This window comes from Carex rostrata, chromosome 4 (genome assembly GCF_964058835.1).
Source record: "Carex rostrata chromosome 4, lpCarRost1.2, whole genome shotgun sequence".
NCBI lineage: Eukaryota > Viridiplantae > Streptophyta > Magnoliopsida > Poales > Cyperaceae > Carex > Carex rostrata.
The window spans coordinates 924,273-942,691 of NC_135921.1; the positions used below are offsets into that span (position 1 = coordinate 924,273).

Here is an 18,419-nt window from a genome sequence, read left to right on the forward strand (position 1 = left end):
CCATCCTTCCATGAATTCAAAATTTAGATAAGAAAATAATTATTTATTATAATAACATGAGTATTAATTAAGTTGGGTGGCTTGATTATCAGTTGCCCACTAAGCTTTACTTAAGAAAATATTTTAAATCAAGTATATATATTGTTGTGTGTACTTGAAGAATAAAAATCTCAGAACAAAAGAAAATTTGGATTAATTCCTGGGAAGTTGGGTGTCCCTGCGAACATCAACAAATTAACTTTAATACATTAATTCTAGCTTGAACTGAGATATGCATGGGAAAGATCGATAAATCATACATCAATTTTCCGGAAATAAATCTGCTATGATTCCCATGTAATAACAGGGTCCTGTTATATTCTGATGTCAACCATTCAAAGTTCTCCATGCGCGAATCTTAATGAAGAAACTTTTTCATATACGAATCTCGACGAAGTTGAATGGTTGGGATTGAAATAACAGAACCTTGTTATTCCATTGGAATCACAGCAGATTTATTTCCCAATTTTCCACCACAGCCCTATTTTCAAGTAAATCCTTTTAAACGTGTGGTGGCTGCAATATAGCTTGTTGCACTAGATTATAGGGTTGACTGTCATCGAGTCATCTTCAGCCTGTTACACCACAAAAATTTATGAGACTGAGCACCACGAAAAAATATGGATACTTACGCGTCAAGTATCTATATATGTATGTCCACCTACTTTTTCACTTAATTATTAACATCTTTAATTATAATAATAACTCATATATTAAATGTTTATTATAACTAGTTAATATTAAGTTCAATTAGCTAATTGTTGAATATTTTAACGAACCAACAGGCTCGTTAATAATATAACTTCACAATGTTATAGAGAAAAAACATAATTAAATAGAGTAAGGTTGTTGTACTATGTATATAGCACATATTAGTACCTATGAATTAGTATATTCATTTTTAAAAGTCTAATTAAGCAGCTCATATAAACCATTCAACATGATATCCATATATATGAAAATGTACTTGTAGATCAAATTTTATATATTTTTGAATTTCTTTACTAATTTTGACATTCTTTACTCGTTGAGGTGGACAGTACTAGTCCTTAATTTCTCAGAAATAAATCTACTGTTATTCTAATCCCAATCGTTCAAAAAATTTCATGTGCAAATCCCGATGAAGAATATTTTTCATGCGCAAATCTCAACAAAGATCAACGACTGAAATCAGAATAACAGCAGATTTATTTCCTAATTTCTCGCATCTCCTTTGTTGAAGCTAGCTCTCTTGTTTATATATATATATATATATATTATATCTCTAGCTAGCAAGTTTCTCTAGTCTCTTCTAGTCTCCAACTATTAAGAAACAGGAAAGCACAACTTAATTACATAGTTCATCTGGTGGCTGGTGCTGTGGAAGGGCTATAAGCATAATTCATCTGGTAAGTAATTATTCTCACTTCGTTTTTATTTGATATATATCTGGTTATTTCATTTGCACTAATTAGAATAGAATATCAATACGGATGATTCATTCAAACGTATCTAAGTATTCGTTTAGCAAACAGAAGTGGATTCATATTATATACTGGTCTGCTTTTAATGTTTGTTAGAATTTGCTGGTATGACTTAGTCTGTGAGTGTAAAATATTTAAGATAGCACTTGGCTATATATTTTCATTACGATGACTCCAGCAAATTATTATTTTAGCATATATTCTAGATGTTTAGATCAATGAAATATGCATATATGCTTGGTGTATATGTAATTAATTAGATTAATATTTCTATTTTAATTTCCTTTCTTGCACCGAACTAGTATTAGTTTTGAACATCTCTTTCCATTGACTATCTCAATATGGCATCTTTCTGCTTTGATCGGGGTACATAAGTTCTCTCTGTTACCTCTAAAAATGAGTGACTTTCAACCGATTCGATGCAAATTCCTCCCATTTTCTAGGGATTTTAGGAAAATAGATTTCATTTTATGTTTTTGACAGAGACGCCATAGGAGCATGTTGAAGAAACAGAGGAGGAGATGAGTGAACACTGGAGAGGAGCAAAAGTTTTCTCCAGAACAAGGAACATTAGACCACAAGTAAACCATCTCCCTGTCAAATAGGACCCACTTCTGAAACAATTAATTTATACATAGTGTGTGCCGTGATCAAATTTGGAGAATGATCACCGCATATGAATAGCAATGACACGTTAGTAACGCCGTGATTAAAGTACACCTGATCACACATGACGTGTTAGACTAGTTACATTTGATCACATTTAACTATTTTTTTTTATAATCTATATTAGTTGAATCAAGATTCATCATTTGATTAAGATCTAACAGTCCTAATTATACATGACTCGCGTGACCACATACCGTACTAAATTTTTATAAGATAACCACATCACGTGAATAATCATGACTCAAAACACACGAATCACGACACATAACCAGCACACGAGCCATGCCGTGCCATGACGGAACCGTACCGAGCGTATCTGATCAGGTCTTGACTTTTTTAGATCTCTCTTAGTGGTTAAAGATATTATTTTTGTAAGACACTGACAGTTGAATATTCCCGAATTATAACTTTGGTAAACAGTGGAACCCACCCACAGGAAAGATGGTTCACGAAGCTTCTGACTCAACACAGACACAGAATCATCCTTTTTGAGTCATTTTATCAAATTTCATTCAACCGAGTCATGATCTGTCTCTCAGACTTTCATGACGGAAGTGTTTATGATATTTTTGCTTTTTTCTTATTAGTGGCGCGCATGCTAAGGTTTAAAAATACACTATTTTTTTTGAGATAAAACTAAAAATTAAATCGTTATAATTTTAAATATTTATAACAGAGTTTTTAATTCATTTTAAATTTTAAATAGTATTTGAAGCACTGAAAATATTATTTTTATTATTAAAATAAAGTTTTATTATAATTTTTGTTATTACCATTGTTGGGTTGTGGGTTACGGTTTTGCTTATGTATGTACCTGTTAGCTCTAGGATTAGAGTAAAACGCAAATTGATTAGTTACTGATAGTAAAGATAAAGCTGGTGTTTGAGACTGAAGAAGTTGTTTGTGGCTGAGGAGAAGTGATTGGAGGTCAGGGGGAGAGAGTGTCCTATCTGGTGGCGGTGGTGGCTGCCACCTTAAAGGGGTTAAAGCCGGGACTAAGATCGTTGAGAATCTGCATCACCATGTCGTCTTTAGGGACAGGATAAGCAATGAAAGTGAGTTCATTTGCAATCATCCTAATCTCCATAATATAACGATGGACAACCAATCGGGCTCAACTTTGGACAACTTATGAACCAAATCATAAACACATTATCAACTAATATAAATACCAAATCATAAACACAATTGGACCTAGTTCATATTTTTCTAACATACAACATAATATATAATAGAAATTAGGCAAATCTGATTCTTTCAACAAATTCGTATATTGTTGAAAATGGAAATTAGAGAGATCTAACATACATCATAATATATAATAAGAGTTTAAAATTAAACAGATCTAACATACAACATAATAGAAAATTTCTACGAAGTACATGAATTTTTTCCAACAAATTCGAACTCCAATTTTGTTAACAACAAGAGTTTAAAATTCAATTTCAAACAAAATCCAATCTGCAAATTGTTTCACAATAATTAAAAATCCAATCTCAAACATTAGACAAATTATCCTAGATAAACAAATCCGAGTTCATCTCTTTCAACAAAATCTGAGTTCATCACTTGCAGCCCCTACATATGTTGAAAAATTACATTAGTCAGCATTTGCATGATAATTAAACTCCATTAGAAGTTTAAAAGAAAAAATAATAGACATGCAAGCAATCAAAATAATAATAGACATAAAAAACACAGTTCAGATTCTTATTGGACATACCTATCCATCAAACATTGATCTCATAAAGCTTGATCATGTGCAAAATCTTAGTAGCCTGCAATTATTAAGCAAATCTTAGTAACATGCAATTATTAGTAGCCTGCTTATCAAATTTACCAACATACCCTTATAAAAAAAATTAAACTTTATCAAGCATTTCGATATCTCAAAATACTAATTCAGTATTTTGGAGTACAAAAGTTGGAAAAAAGAAATTCCTACAAAACTTACCAACAGACCCTAATAAAAAGAAATATATAAAAATAAAGATTTGTTGCTTACCAACAGATCGCATGAACGGACAAAATTTGTCCAAATCAAAACCGTCAACGGAGCCAAACCAGTCTTTTGTGCAGACGAGGGCCTCAATGGTTTCAGCGATCATTGAGCTGCGCAAGTTATTTGTTAATCGACCCGCTGCACTAAATGCCGACTCTGAAGCAACGGTCGAAACCGGAACAGCCAAAAAATCCCTTGCCATTTTGGCTAAAGTTGGAAACAAATATGAGTTTCTTTTCCACCACCCCAAAACATCGAATTCTTCATCTTTGGACACCACCAAGGGTTCCTCAAGATAACTATCCAATTCGCATTTCCTTTGTGGTAGATTACGGTTCTGAACTTGAAATTTAGAGAATCTCATCTCGAACTTCTTTTTGACGAGTATCTCACTTTCCACTTCTGGGGATTGACTAGTTGTTGGTCAGACCGTATTGGAAGTTGCCCTCTCATACTCGTCATAGAATTTTCTAAGCCAAGTTTTCACATCTCTTATCTTTTCATCGTATAAAACGGTCTTTTCTCCATATGAATCTTCGAAACAAAATTCTACACAAACCATCTTTCTCCGAGGATCAAAAACATATGCCAATGTGAGGATCAAATTAGGGGTTTTCCAATATTTGTCAAACTTCTTTTGCATCTCCTTCGATAATTTTTGCATAATTGGATTGGAACTCGTATCTTCCTCCAACAATGCACTCCGAATGGACCAGACCTCCTTCATATAACAATTTGAACCTGGTCGCCTCACAATTGAGAAAGTTTTCGTAGCATCTACGAATACCGCCAAGAACTTTGCCATCTCTTCGGCCTGCTTCCAATCTTCCGAACTAGGAACTGCCATTTTAACATCATCACCAAACCTTACCAAAGCCTTCTTGTATTTTATAGCTTCATTAACCATCTCGAAAGTGGAATTCCACCTAGTTGGACAATCTAGAATCATACCCCTCTTGGATGGCAAGTTAAGATCTTTTAGGATGTCATTGAACAATTGAAGTTTGGCGCCACTCGATGAAATATTCCGTATTAAATCTCTAATTGTAAGCAAACACGGTTGGATAATTTTCATACCATCTTGTACCATTATATTCAAGATGTGTGCACCACATCTCGTATGCATGTATTTTCCTTTAAAAATGGACTTGTCCGAAAATTGCTTCACTATAAGTCCAACCGCCAAATCATTCACCGTGGAATTGTCTAAAGTAACCGCGAACATCTTACCCTCCAACTTCCACTCCAGTAAAATATTCCTAACTAAACCCGCAACATTTACTCCCGTATGTGGATAAGGAAGTTTCTTAAAGGAGATGATCTTCTTTTGAAAATTGAAGTCCTTATCTATGAAATGTGTCGTTAGGCACAAATAACCTAAACTCACGCTCGAGGTCCATATATCACTTGTGAAAGAGACACGTGAATCTAATCTTTCAAACTCCTTCATTGTTACTCCCATTCCAGTTCTAAACAATTCCACATAATCATTTCTAAGCGTTTGCCGCCCAATGGCTCTATATTCAGGTCTCAAAGACCTCATTGCCGGTTCCCAAAACCGACTTTCAATCACATTAAATGGTATTTCTGCATCTATAAAGAGCATAGTCATCAAATTACGAGTCAATATGGGATCAAACTTATAAGAGTTGGAAGAACTTATCCCACCATCTGGAAAGTATAGCTCAATGAGAAGGCTTAGGAAAATCAAAAACATACAATTACTAATTTGTAGTGAAATATTAATAGAATAAAAAATGAACTAAAAGGCTTAACGAAGAGAATACATACAAATACTAATTAAAAGCAATTTGAGATCCTAAACAATCAAATATGAAACCAAGAATAAACTCAAACATAAGAGCTGAATGCAATCACAAGAATGACATAAAAGGCAATAAAAAGGATAGCATGGACCTTTCTGCATAATTCCATAAGCCAATGACAACACAGTAGAGATATATTTTCTTGAAGTTCATAGTATAGTTTCTGTGATTTTCATGTATAAAAGCTCTAATCCAAACCCTAAAAAACATGTGTTAAAGCTTAACTAGATTGTTACCTCCAATTTCTTAAATAAATCAAGATATCATATCTAATCAATGAAATTCATGCACAAATTTTTAAAAAACCTTGATAATATAGACAGTAAGTGACATGATTATGATAGTAAAATTAAGATTATTGTGCTAAAACAGAATATAGATAGTTATTGAGAGATTGTCTTTGACTTAGTCATTTCAAGTGCGAAGTAAAATTGTTAGACATGAGTTACCAGTACTTTTCCGTGTGAATCTCATCATCAAGCATTTTAATTTATAAATCACACAATCGATATCTCAGTGACACAAAAATTCAAGTTGGTACCCAACAATGGTACACCACAACCTGAACAACCCAACAATGGTACCATCTGATCTGATACTCAGTGACACGAAAATTACCTGGAGAGAGGAGATAGGCAACGGACCAGCGGAGGAGGAGGGAGGCTGAGCAGACGACGGCAGAGAGGCAATGCGACTAGGTTAGAGGCGATATCGCGAGGCTGAGTAGAGAGGCGACGGCGATTAGGTTAGAGGCTGAGCAGAGAGGCGATGGCGGAGAGGCGAAGGGAGAAAGAGAGAGAGATCGGACTCCATGTCTCCATTAGAGGTGAAGGTGATATCGCGAGGGTCTGGCTGCTAATTCGATCTTTTCAAAACCAACTCAATAGGGCTGCTCGAAACTGTCCAAATGGGCTTCTCAAATGGGCCGCTAATTGAACATAACCAAACTTTGTTCAGGTCCTGTTCAGATTTGATCTAATGATAAAATTTGAATTGAACATGAACTGAACATTGGGCTCGTTCGTTTTACAACTCGTCCAAATTTTGTTCAGCAATTGTTCAACCCGATTTGTTCATGGACAATCCTGTCCAATTAGCAGGCCTGTCGCTAGATGAGCTCCAATAGGGTCTTCAACTTTCCTATAAAATTTAACGGGTGTCAATCTTTGAGGAAATACATTGTCGTACAGGACGACTCCAAGGCGATTTTGAAGGAAGCCATGACGGGAGAATGGCAGGAGGTCCGCCGCCAGAGGAGATACCCAGACAACTGGCGCACCTCAAGCCCCCAGCAACCTACAATCAAACCATACATCCCTTACTCCTCCTATGCGCAGGTTCTCCGTCGGAATCTATCCCCTTCACCCAGGAGCACTGACGGCTCAACCAAAACCTCTTCCTCGCCTTCTTCATAGCCGGTATCACCTAATGCTCGTGCACCTACCGTGTACTACGTCTCCCCTCACAGCCCCTCTCGCCTAAGGTTCCCACCCTCCCCTTCCTTTGCGGAATGAAAGGGTCGCTGCTTCAAGTGCTGCCGTACCGGGCACAAGGCTGCAACTTGCAGTAACTCGAAAAGATGTGGTCGATGTTGGTCTTTCGGCCATGTGGGGTCTCACTGCAGCAGGTGATAGTGCCGCCACCGGCCCCCACAACTGACCAGATAGCACCAAAACCTTCTCCAAAAACAGAGCCTGGCTTTGATGAGCTCTTGACTGATTCTTACCCATACCGAGCACCTGAAATGCCTGAGGATAGACCACTAAACTTGCATTGTTTTATTGAGCGAGACGATGAGTATTTCAAGGAGATGAGTAGGCTCAACAATGCTGTGGTCATGCACACTAGAAACTTCCAATGGGACCTCTCCTCAGACAATGCGGGGGACTATGCCGTTAGAACCAAACTGGTCAGCCGAGAAGAGATCCAAGTGAGCCAGTTGTCGGGCTCTAGGTTCTTGATTGTTCTGCCGGAGACACTAGACCCTGACACTTTCATCAATGCGACACCTCAGGAGGCTTGGGATGAGGGCCTCACTTTTCAGCCATGGTCGCCACTTGATGATGCAGCTATCAGCGTGCCGGTCTACAAGGTATTGGTAGGTCTCACTGGTGTACCTCCTCACCTATGGCGAGAATCAGCGGTAGCTCAGGCATTAAACAGGTTTGGTCTGTACCTGGGCTCCGTTCAACCTGAGACACCAGATCGCCTAGTTTCATGGATAGCGGCTGTTGCTGTTGATGATCTCTCCTTGGTACCATATCGAACGACAATGCACATTGGGGGAATGTTACACACGGTAGAGGTCAACACCATCAACTAGAAGAGATCCCCCCTGTACTCTCCGGCAGAGATGCCCAAGCATCCCAAAAAATACACTCGGCCACAACCTCCACCTTCATCATCCTCATCAGATGAGGAGGTGATGTTTGATGACTCTGAACCAATTCCCATGAGCCGCCGTGTGCTCAGGGAACTTTGCAGGGGGAGAACGGCTGAATCGTTGCCTCCAGAGCTTCAACAGTTTGCAACAATGGAGGTCATAGCAATGGAGAACCCACATGATCTCATGCAGCAGGGTGCCACAAAAAATCCACCTGTAGTGGATCAGGACGTACCGCCAGAGAATCAGAATGTTCTCAGTATGATTCAAAATGGATCAGATCATGGGAGGATTGAGGGCATGCAATTTGGTGTGGCGGGTCAGCAAACACAATAGCAACCAATCCGCATCTTGAGGAGGCCGCAAACGGTGGTAACCCCAAAATCAAACTCGGGAAAGGCACCACAAGGGACAAAGCAGGTGCTTACAGACAGGCCAACCAAGAGGGTCGAATCTGGTGGGGCGGGTAAGCGACAGTCAACGAAGCATCACACGCAAAGAAAGCTGCAGTTATCCACACCACACGGGATCCGAAAGAATACACCTCGTGCTCAGCATGATTCTTCTGGAAAGGGGAAACAGATTTCAGGAGGTGGCAGCAGGAGACACGTGTCCACGAGGCAAGGAACCATGCTGGCACAGGAAGACACGCCTATAATTGCTACCAAATAAAAAGACAAGGGCCCAATTGTAGAACGGGCCAATCAATCTGGGCCTAGTTCCACTGAGCAGACCTTGCAGAATTTCAGGAGAATGGTGCGCAAGAAAAGGAAATTTTTGGAGGCTGGTTCGTCTGGGCCGTCAGGACAGGCTGAGCTGAACGGGGCCAACACGGTTCGTTACCAACCACCTGAAGAACGGGCCACAATCAACTTAAATTCAGCAGGCTTCTATGAGATGCAGCTACAGGCCAAGCATATATCCAACTTGGCAACGGGTTATGGGTTCAAAGACAGTGATGTGTAAGGGATAATTGAAGTGGATAATATGCAGAGGCAAGTCTCACAACAGAATGACCCAGAGCATGCTGACAATGAGGAAGACGATATGGATTATGATCTAAGCCGTTTTGACCTTGACCCCAATGATGATTTAACCTCTGAGGAGGAATAAATCAGACAGGGTCTAAAGAAACAAGTAGCAGTTTACAAGTTTAATTATGTCGATTAGAATTAAAAAATTAAAATTGTTGTCTTGGAATTGTAGGGGGCTTGGGAATTTGAAAAAATGTGATGTGGTGAGGAATATAATTAGACAATCCAGGTGTGATTTGTGTATGTTGCAAGAGACAAAGTGGAATGAATTTAATTTTGAGTATTTTTCTCGAGTTCTTCCAACTTTTTTTGAAAGGCAGTGTGTGTTTGTCAATGCAAACAATTCTGCAGGGGGGATGCTCCTTTCTTGGAAGAGAAGCTATGAGTTACTCAACTCATGGGGTTCTAACCACTCATGCAGCGCCCTTCTCAGGCAGTCAAACTCGGGTGCAATTATCCTAGTCACTAATGTCTATGGACCATCAGTGGATGCTTTAAAACCCCAGTTTATCCGGGAGTTAATAGGCATAGCATCACTGGTACACCATCCGTGGCTCTTGGGAGGCGACTTTAATTTGGTACGTTGGCTTATTGATAGATCAAGTAACACTTGCAATTTCAATCTGATGGCTCTGTTTAATGACTTCATCAGAGAAAGTGAGCTAGTGGATGTACCATTGAAAAATAGGTTGTTTACATGGTCAAACAAACAACCAACTCCCTCTCATTCAAGGATTGACAGGATACTCGTCTCCCCCAATATATCCTTAAATTTCCCAGTTATGACCTTGCACGGCCTTGAGGTATTGGTTTCGGATCATGCTCCACTACTCTTAAACTGCAACTCAAGACCAAGTAGGAGAAGGCAGTACAAACTGGAGCTGTTCTGGTTGTCTAACCCGAAGGCAAATGACATAATTAAGGAGTCCTGGTGGCAAAATGGAAGGACCAATGAGCAGGGGCTGCAACGATTTCAAGCAAACACACAACAGATGCATGAAAGATTGAGATCTTGGCATTGTCAAAACTTTGGTGAGATGGAAAAACAACTAATGATTTGCAAGAAAACAATTTTGTTTTTTGATGAAATTGAGGAAAGAAGGGTGCTCAATAGAAGTGAGTTCTTGTTTCGAATCAAGGTACGAGAAAGGGCATACTTGTTGGCCACTGTTTTGGAGGCTAGATGTCATCAACGGTCAAGAACCAAATGGTTAGCATCGGGTGACAAGAACACCCGCTACTTCCACTCAATAGCCTCATCAAGACAGAGACAAAATGCGGTGACAAGCTTGAAACATGAAGGAGCAATCTTGGATCAGGAGGATCAAATTAAAGGGGCATTTTTGTCACACATGAAGGGGCTGCTGAGGACGGAACAAGAGGTACTCAAATTCAACCCATCAAATCTAATGATGAGAACCAGGATCTTTCAGCACTTGAGGCACCTTTCACATTAATTGAAATTGAGGTGGCAGTAAGACAACTCGCAAGGAACAAAGCCTCAGGTCCTGACGGGCTACCAAACGAGTTCGTGCAATCACATTGGATGACAGTAAAGGAAGAATTGGTGGATATTGTGCACAGATTCTATGCAAACGAAGTGGATTTAAAAGAAGTCAACCGTGCTAATATAGTTATGGTTCCAAAGAAGGAAGTCCCGGAAAAATTAACAGATTATAGGCCTATTAGTGTTATGAATGTAATCCCTAAGGTCATTTCTAAGATTTTGGCTAATTGGTTGAGGGAAATCCTACCTAAACTGATCAGCCCGAACCAAACTGCATTCATAAGGGGACGACAAATCACGGAAAACTTTAACACCACTCGAGAAATGCTGCACCATATCTCTGAAAATAAGCATTCGGCGATGTTTGTAAAACTAGACTTTGCCAAGGCCTTTGACTCCGTTAGTTGGACTTTTTTAAGGGATGTCCTACTGGCAAGAGGATTCCCTAACAGGTGGATTCAGTGGATTGACCACCTGCTGTCAACCTCCTCCTCAAGAGTTCTTTTAAATGGGGCAGAATCAGAATTTTTTTTCTCACAAAAAGGGATTGAGGCAAGGGGACCCGTTATCCCCGATGTTATTCAATATTGCCGTTGATGTGCTACAACGAATGATTCAGAGGTTGAATGAGAATCTAGTGACCAGAATTTCAATGAGATTGAATAAGGCAGTTTATGTACATCAATATGCTGATGACACAATCCTGATAGCGGCCACGGATCCGGCGACGGTTGCGTCGCTTAAGATTATCTTAAGGCTATTCACAACAGTGTCAGGACTAGCCATTAATTATGAAAAGAGCACATGGATACCAATTAATGTAAGGCCGCAAAGGGTACCAATGATTTCGGCGGTTATGGGGTGCACTCAATCCAATTTTCCGATTAACTACCTTGGAATACCCCTAACAGTTAAAAGACCAAATCGGGCTCTGTTTTTGCCACTGATTGAAAAGGTTGAATCCAGGCTAGAAGGTTGGAAGAGCAAACTTTTATCTAGAGGAGGTCGTCTTGAATTGATGAACTCGGTCATTAGCTCCATCCCAATCTATTTTATGGCATCTTTCCTCTTGCCGAAATGGGTGATTAAGAGGCTGGATCAGATCCGAAGGGGTTTTCTGTGGGGAAAAACAGAATCACGAAGAGGAATATCACTCATAAATTGGCCTACTGTTTGCACTCCAAAACAATACGGTGGAATGGGAGCAGCCAATTTGCACCTCAGAAACCAAACACTACTCATGAGATGGTGGTGGAGAATTTACAAAGGGAATGACTCTCTCTGGGCAAGTATAGTCATCACACTCTACTGTGTTAATCCTGCAATTCAGGTGCCCAAAATCTGGATAGCTCAAGGGTCTTTCTTTTGGAAACAACTGAATACTTTGAAAGGAATTTTTCTGTGGAGTACAAGATGGAAGATTGGGATTGGTGCCAGTATATCATACTGGTACGACACTTGGTGGTATCCAACTGTGCAAATGGAGACAGCTAACGGCATAACAAATCGGTCACTTTCATTAAGAGATGCAATCTCATCTTCAGCAGAGTTTACAAGTCACATAACCACTGATGGGCAAACAGATCAGCTGATTTGGCTGTGGACATCTAACAGATGTTACTCGGCTATGTCGCTATATGAGGTGATCATAACTGGAGGAAAAACAGGCTGGCGGTACCATTTCATTTGGAGGCTTAAATTGCCACCAACAGTTCGAATCTTTTCCTATCTGATGCTAAAAGGAAAATTGCTAACGCACGATGTCATGCATTACAGAGGTTTAGTCTATGACTTCAAATGTGCAACATGCACACAATGTACATATGAAACAGCTATGCATCTATTCGTTCAATGCCCATATGCAAGGGAGTATTGGAACAGGATAGCAAGCCTATGGGGATACAGGATTTTATGTGAAGGTGACACAATACCAAGGACCTTTGATAGATCATGGCAAAACACTAGGGGAAGGGTATCCAAGCAGGAGTGGAGCATTTCTTTCTTGGCAGCGTGCTGGATACTGTGGAAAGAAAGAAACAGAAGCATCTTTGATGGAAGGCTAAATGACCCAAGAAGAGCTGCTGATACAGCGGTACAGGAGGCACAATTATGGATGCGGCATTGTTGAAGTATTACTATTAGTGTAGGGAAGAGAAGGATGTAATTTTACTTTTGTGCAATGATGTAATTTGCGGTCAGGATAATGTAATAGCTGATAGCCACTATCAGTTTTTAAAAAAAAAAAAGATGAGCTCCAATACCATCTAAAATAACAGAGAGAGACGAGAAGAGAGGAGAAATTGATTTTATTCAATATTCTTGAAAGACAACTTTACAGGATATGTTCTATTTATAGAAGACAACTCTCTTAACAATCCTAACCTTGATTACTAATCTAACTAGGGCCGTTCGGCAACAAATGATAAGGCTTAATTTGCTTTCTTTAGCTTCCTTAGCCGCCTAATCCTACTGAACACCAGTTCCTTAGCGCAAATTAAGAACATCTCCTTTAGCTTCCTTTTGCCCGGATCTTAATCATCTCCTCGGATCTTAATCCTCTACCCGGACTTTAAGGCACCCATACCTCTTCCTTTAGCTTCCTTAGCTTTTACCCACAGATTAAGACAACTAAACATCGGTTCCTTAGCGCTCCTTAAGCTTTTAATCTTCACTCTTAATTCTTTGTTGCCAAACGACCCCACTAAGTGTAAGGTTTATAACTTGCGTGATAGTGAAAGATAAAAGGAATAACTCAGTTTCTAGAAGAATCAGCACAGAGCAAAGGAATCATTCTGTTGCTAAACGAATCAGCACAGAGCCATTTGAAACCAACTAGAGAGAGTTATTCTTCAACATAACATAGAACAAAATCAGTTATGACAATAATTGTACAAATTTAAACCATTCCAAACAAATTGTCATCTAAATATAAGTTATTAATCAGTAGAGTCAAGGATGGTGTCAATATACAATTTAACCAAAAAAATACTCTTTACTCATAATGAGATGCATTTCTATATGTTATGATATGTACAAGATTATTAACAGATATTCTTTCTTAAAAAAAAATTGAGCAATTTTTTTTGTTAAAGCCTCCACGCCAAAGATGTTTGCCTCTATGTAAGTCGTTATCCTACGCATACAAGTATAATTCAAAACATTGCATGCCTGACTCAGTCACAAGTGAGTTTGGTTAAATTATGTCCTTAATTAACTGATAAGTGAGTTTTGTCCAAATAAGTTTTACAACATGCATGACCTTATTACTGTTTCTATATTCAACAGCTCGAAAAATCTTGCAACACATATGAACAAGTAGTTGAAGCCAGGTAAGATAGCAAAAACTGAGAACCATGGCTGAGGCCGCTATTCTCGCCGCCCTCAAGGTCACTGGAGATGTGCTAGCTAGCGAATTAGCAGAGATAGTAGTCTCACACACTTCTAATATTGGCCTCACTTTTGCAAGCCTCAAATCAAGCATCAATAACATCAGTCGAGAGCTCAGGGTGATGAAGGGGTACCTTGATGAGATGAAGACAGATGACGAGGACAGTAAATCTCAAGCAGCTTGGATACAAGAGGTACAAAAGTTAGCGAACCATATTGAAGATATTGTGGCTGAATTTGTACACTTGGTTGGTAACAACAAATTTGACGGAATATCGTTTTATGTGAGAACAATGGTAAAAAAGCCAAAAGTGTTCATTGCTTTAAAAAAGATTGCTTCTGAACTGTCAGAAATAGAGAAAAGTCTTAAGCATCTAGCAGAATTAAAAGAGCGATGGGTGACAAAAAACACCAAAATTCGCAAGAACTTGGACTACTCAAATGAGTATTCACATATTGGAGCGGTCTCTGCTCATTTCATTGATGAAGATAATATTGTGGGAATCGAAGAAAATAGAATAGTGTTAACCAACTGGATAATCGGTAAGAAGCCACAACTCTGTATAATATCAGTTTGGGGAATGGGTGGTGTGGGAAAAACTACATTGGTTACCAATGTTTTCAAGAGGGAAAGAAAAAACTTTGATTGTCATGCTTGGGTTTCTATATCTCAATCATATACCATTGAAAATATTCTACGAAATATAATCTCTGAAATGTGTAAGCATGAGCACAATATTCCTATAGACACAACTAACATGGATCTTAGAGGATTGAAAGAAAATTTAACGGATCTCTTGAAAGAAATGAAATATTTGATCGTCTTAGATGATATGTGGGATCCAAAAGCATTTCTGGATATAAGAGACACACTTATTGATAACCATCGAGGTAGCCGAATTGTAATTACTAGCAGAATGGCTGAGGTAGCTAACCTTGCTCGAGAAACCAAAAGGCTAGAACTAAAACCTTTGTCAAAAAAGGAATCATGGAACTTGTTTTGTAGAAAGGCTTTTCACCTTGAAAAAAACTATGAATGTCCTCCTTCCCTAGAAAAGTGGGCAAGAGAGATTGTTTCAAAGTGTGATGGCTTGCCACTGGCTCTTGTCTCCTTAGGTGGTGTATTGTCATTGTTTGATAAGATAGAATCTGAATGGAAGAGGGTATATGATCAACTTAGTTGGGAACTAGACAACAACTCAAGTTTGGGTCCATTGAAGAATATTTTAATTCAAAGCTTCCACTACCTTCCAAGATACCTAAAGAATTGTTTTTTATATTGTGGTTTATTTCCAGAAGATTCTCTGCTTGCAAGAAAAAGGCTTATAAGGTTTTGGGTCGCTGAAGGCTTTATAGAACAAAAGGGAAGAAGCACATTAGAAGAGGTAGCAGAGGGATACCTCCAGGAACTCATACACCGTAGCATGTTACAAGTGGTAGAGAAAAATTCATCGGGTAGGGTGAAGAGGTGTCGAATGCATGACACACTGAGAGAATTGGCCATCTATTTGTGTAGGAAAGAAAACTTCGGATTGCTACAAAAGAATAGCAAGACAGTAAATTTCAACACTTCCATTCGTCGTCTCTCAATAGTCAAACTAAGGGAGGAGATCAACCATGATGTTCATTTACCACAACTCAGAACTTTTATGTCATTTGATCCTACTGTACCCTCATCTCTTTTGATATCTTTGATTTTGGACAAGTCAAGATATCTTGCTGTTTTGAATTTAGAAGGCCTGCTGATCAAAACCGTACCAGATGAAATTGGAGATTTGTTCAATCTCCGTTACCTAGGTCTGAGGGGCACGAAGGTGAAATTATTACCAAAATCTATTGGAAAACTTAACAATTTGCAAACCCTGGATCTCATGAATTCTCAGATACAAAAAGTACCTGATGGCATAGTAGAGCTAAAAAAATTGCGTCATCTTTTTGCTCAAGTACGGGTTGATCCCACATATAGAACATTTCGAGCTCTTGCTGGAATCTCTTTGCCTAAGGGCATAGTTTACCTGAAAGAGTTGCAAACTCTTCAGGCCTTGGAATCAAATGCTATTATTGTGCGAGAATTGGGAAATTTAACTCAGTTGAGAAGCTTCCGAATAATGAATGTGAAAGAAAACTACTCAGCAGAGTTATGCAGATCATTATCAAAGATGAGCTCCCTTTCCTACTTATCTATCTATGCAAGCAATGAAAATTATCTACTTCAATTAGAAGGTCTGAAGTTCCCACCACAACTTCAGAAGTTAACTCTCTTTGGGCGTCTGAAAGAACAGATGCTAAAATCACCTTTGTTCCAAAATTCTGGCGAAGGTATTCAGACGCTTAGGCTCGGATGGTCTCAACTACAAGAAGATCCCCTTCCATCTCTTTCACATTTGAAAAACCTAACATGGTTGGACCTTCAAAAAGCATATAATGGCACAAAACTAAATTTTAAAGCCGAGTGGTTCCCAAAACTAAAGTACCTGTCATTGAGGCAAATGCCTAATCTGGTTCAAGTGGAGATGGAGCAGGGCACCATGGTGATCCTTGAAATGATTCAGCTATGGGAACTGGAGCAGCTAGTGGAGATCCCAAAGGGCATCGAGCACCTCATAAACCTCAAGTGGATGGTCTGCAAATACATGCCTGCTGGTTTTGGAGAATTGGCTAGTGGAATTCACCAGCTATTTCATTTCAGATGTCATGTTATCCAGGTGGCAGCCGATACCAAATAAATAAGGTTTGCCTGCATGCACTATCATTCTCTGTTTTGCATTCTGAAACTTGTACTAGGTAATATTTGAGTCTGTTACTTGGAGAAAATTATGAATTAGCACCAACTAACCAAGTGGTAAAATGCATAAAAAAGCTCTTCTGTTGCTCATTTATGCTTGCAAGTTGCAACATAAAATGCACATTTTAGCTTACTTATTGATTGAATGAGAGTGGATCCTTTATGTTTGCACCAATTCCACCTAGCAATGCATATCTGTGTTTTTCTTCTGCAATAAGAAAAAAAGAAACAGCAAATTAGACTTGTTTTGGTAACTTCCTTTTGATAGATCTATGTAATATGTTCCATTTTACCTAGAGGTGGCCTAAAACTAGCAAAATGTTTCTATTTTTTAAATCTTACATCCTTGTGAATACTCTGAAACTGATCAGCAGACCAACTGCAATCCCTTAATGAATTTTCTGAAACTTACATATATATGTTTTCAATATCCATTAGTTATTCTTCATGCAAGAGATTTCCATAAATAATATATTTTTTTTCAATTTAATGTTATAAAACCTGGTTGTAAAGTAGTTTCTACTTTTAATTTTGAAGTCCCCATAAAACTCTTCGGTTGACAAAATATGTTGTCCATTTCATATCGCAGGCTCTTCAGACATTTGTGCAGCATCTATCATCCCCAAGGGCAGTTGGAATGTTGTTGTTGTTATTATGTAATAGATATTCCTTTTTATTTTGACCTTTTTTGGCTTAATTTCTTTCAGTTTGAACCAAATAAAGTTGAGTCTCATTTCCTCATTAAGGACCTTGGATTCTGAAATATAAACTTCCATTCTGAAAGCACTATTCAGGAACTTGGATTTAAATTTTCTGGTTTACACTTGTCTTGTGTATTATTATTTTCACTTTGTGTGTTTGTAAGTTTAGGTGCACCATAATGTACTAATACTACGGGGCTATGGGCGCCTGTTATTGTGATGCCTAATGAAAGTCTGTATGCAAACAATTTATTCTGGTAATAATTTCAGTTTAATGTCTTGAAAATATTCATTCACTTTTTTTATTACTATATTTGGTAATACCAAGAAGAAAAAAGTTACAACTGCTGGAAGGAAATCAGTTGGTATGAGAAATAAAAAAAATACAACACAATAAAGTTGCAAGAACATATATGCAATTACTGTCAAAAGTCAAAATCTCTATGGATTGTTGGTTGAAATTAAATGTAACACTCTTCTCATGAAAGTTTCCAGAATTTTTTAGCAACCTATTCTAACATTTTTTTAGAATTGATACTGAGAAAAATCAACAAAAACAGAATCACAACAGAGAATGCTGAAGAACCTCAAATGGCTGTCATAGCAGTTGGGTCTGATGCTGG

General features: G+C 38.4%; 1 protein-coding gene across 3 annotated transcripts; it reads left to right on the forward strand.

The window, feature by feature from the left end:
* The first annotated feature begins 1,293 nt into the window (after nt 1–1,293).
* Nucleotides 1,294–17,918, forward strand: LOC144552600 (disease resistance protein RPM1-like). Of its 3 annotated transcripts, none has more exons than XM_078300586.1 (3): nt 1,294–1,427; nt 14,209–17,041; nt 17,685–17,918. In XM_078300586.1, the coding sequence occupies exon 2, from the start codon at nt 14,277–14,279 to the stop codon at nt 17,034–17,036; it is 2,760 nt and encodes a 919-aa protein (XP_078156712.1). In that variant the 5' UTR covers nt 1,294–1,427; nt 14,209–14,276; the 3' UTR covers nt 17,037–17,041; nt 17,685–17,918. The 3 variants fall into 3 exon arrangements, with proteins under 3 accessions (XP_078156712.1, XP_078156713.1, XP_078156714.1); XM_078300587.1 differs by having other exon boundaries at nt 1,319–1,431; XM_078300588.1 differs by lacking the exon at nt 1,294–1,427 and adding an exon at nt 1,511–2,083.
* Nucleotides 17,919–18,419: the final 501 nt, after the last annotated feature.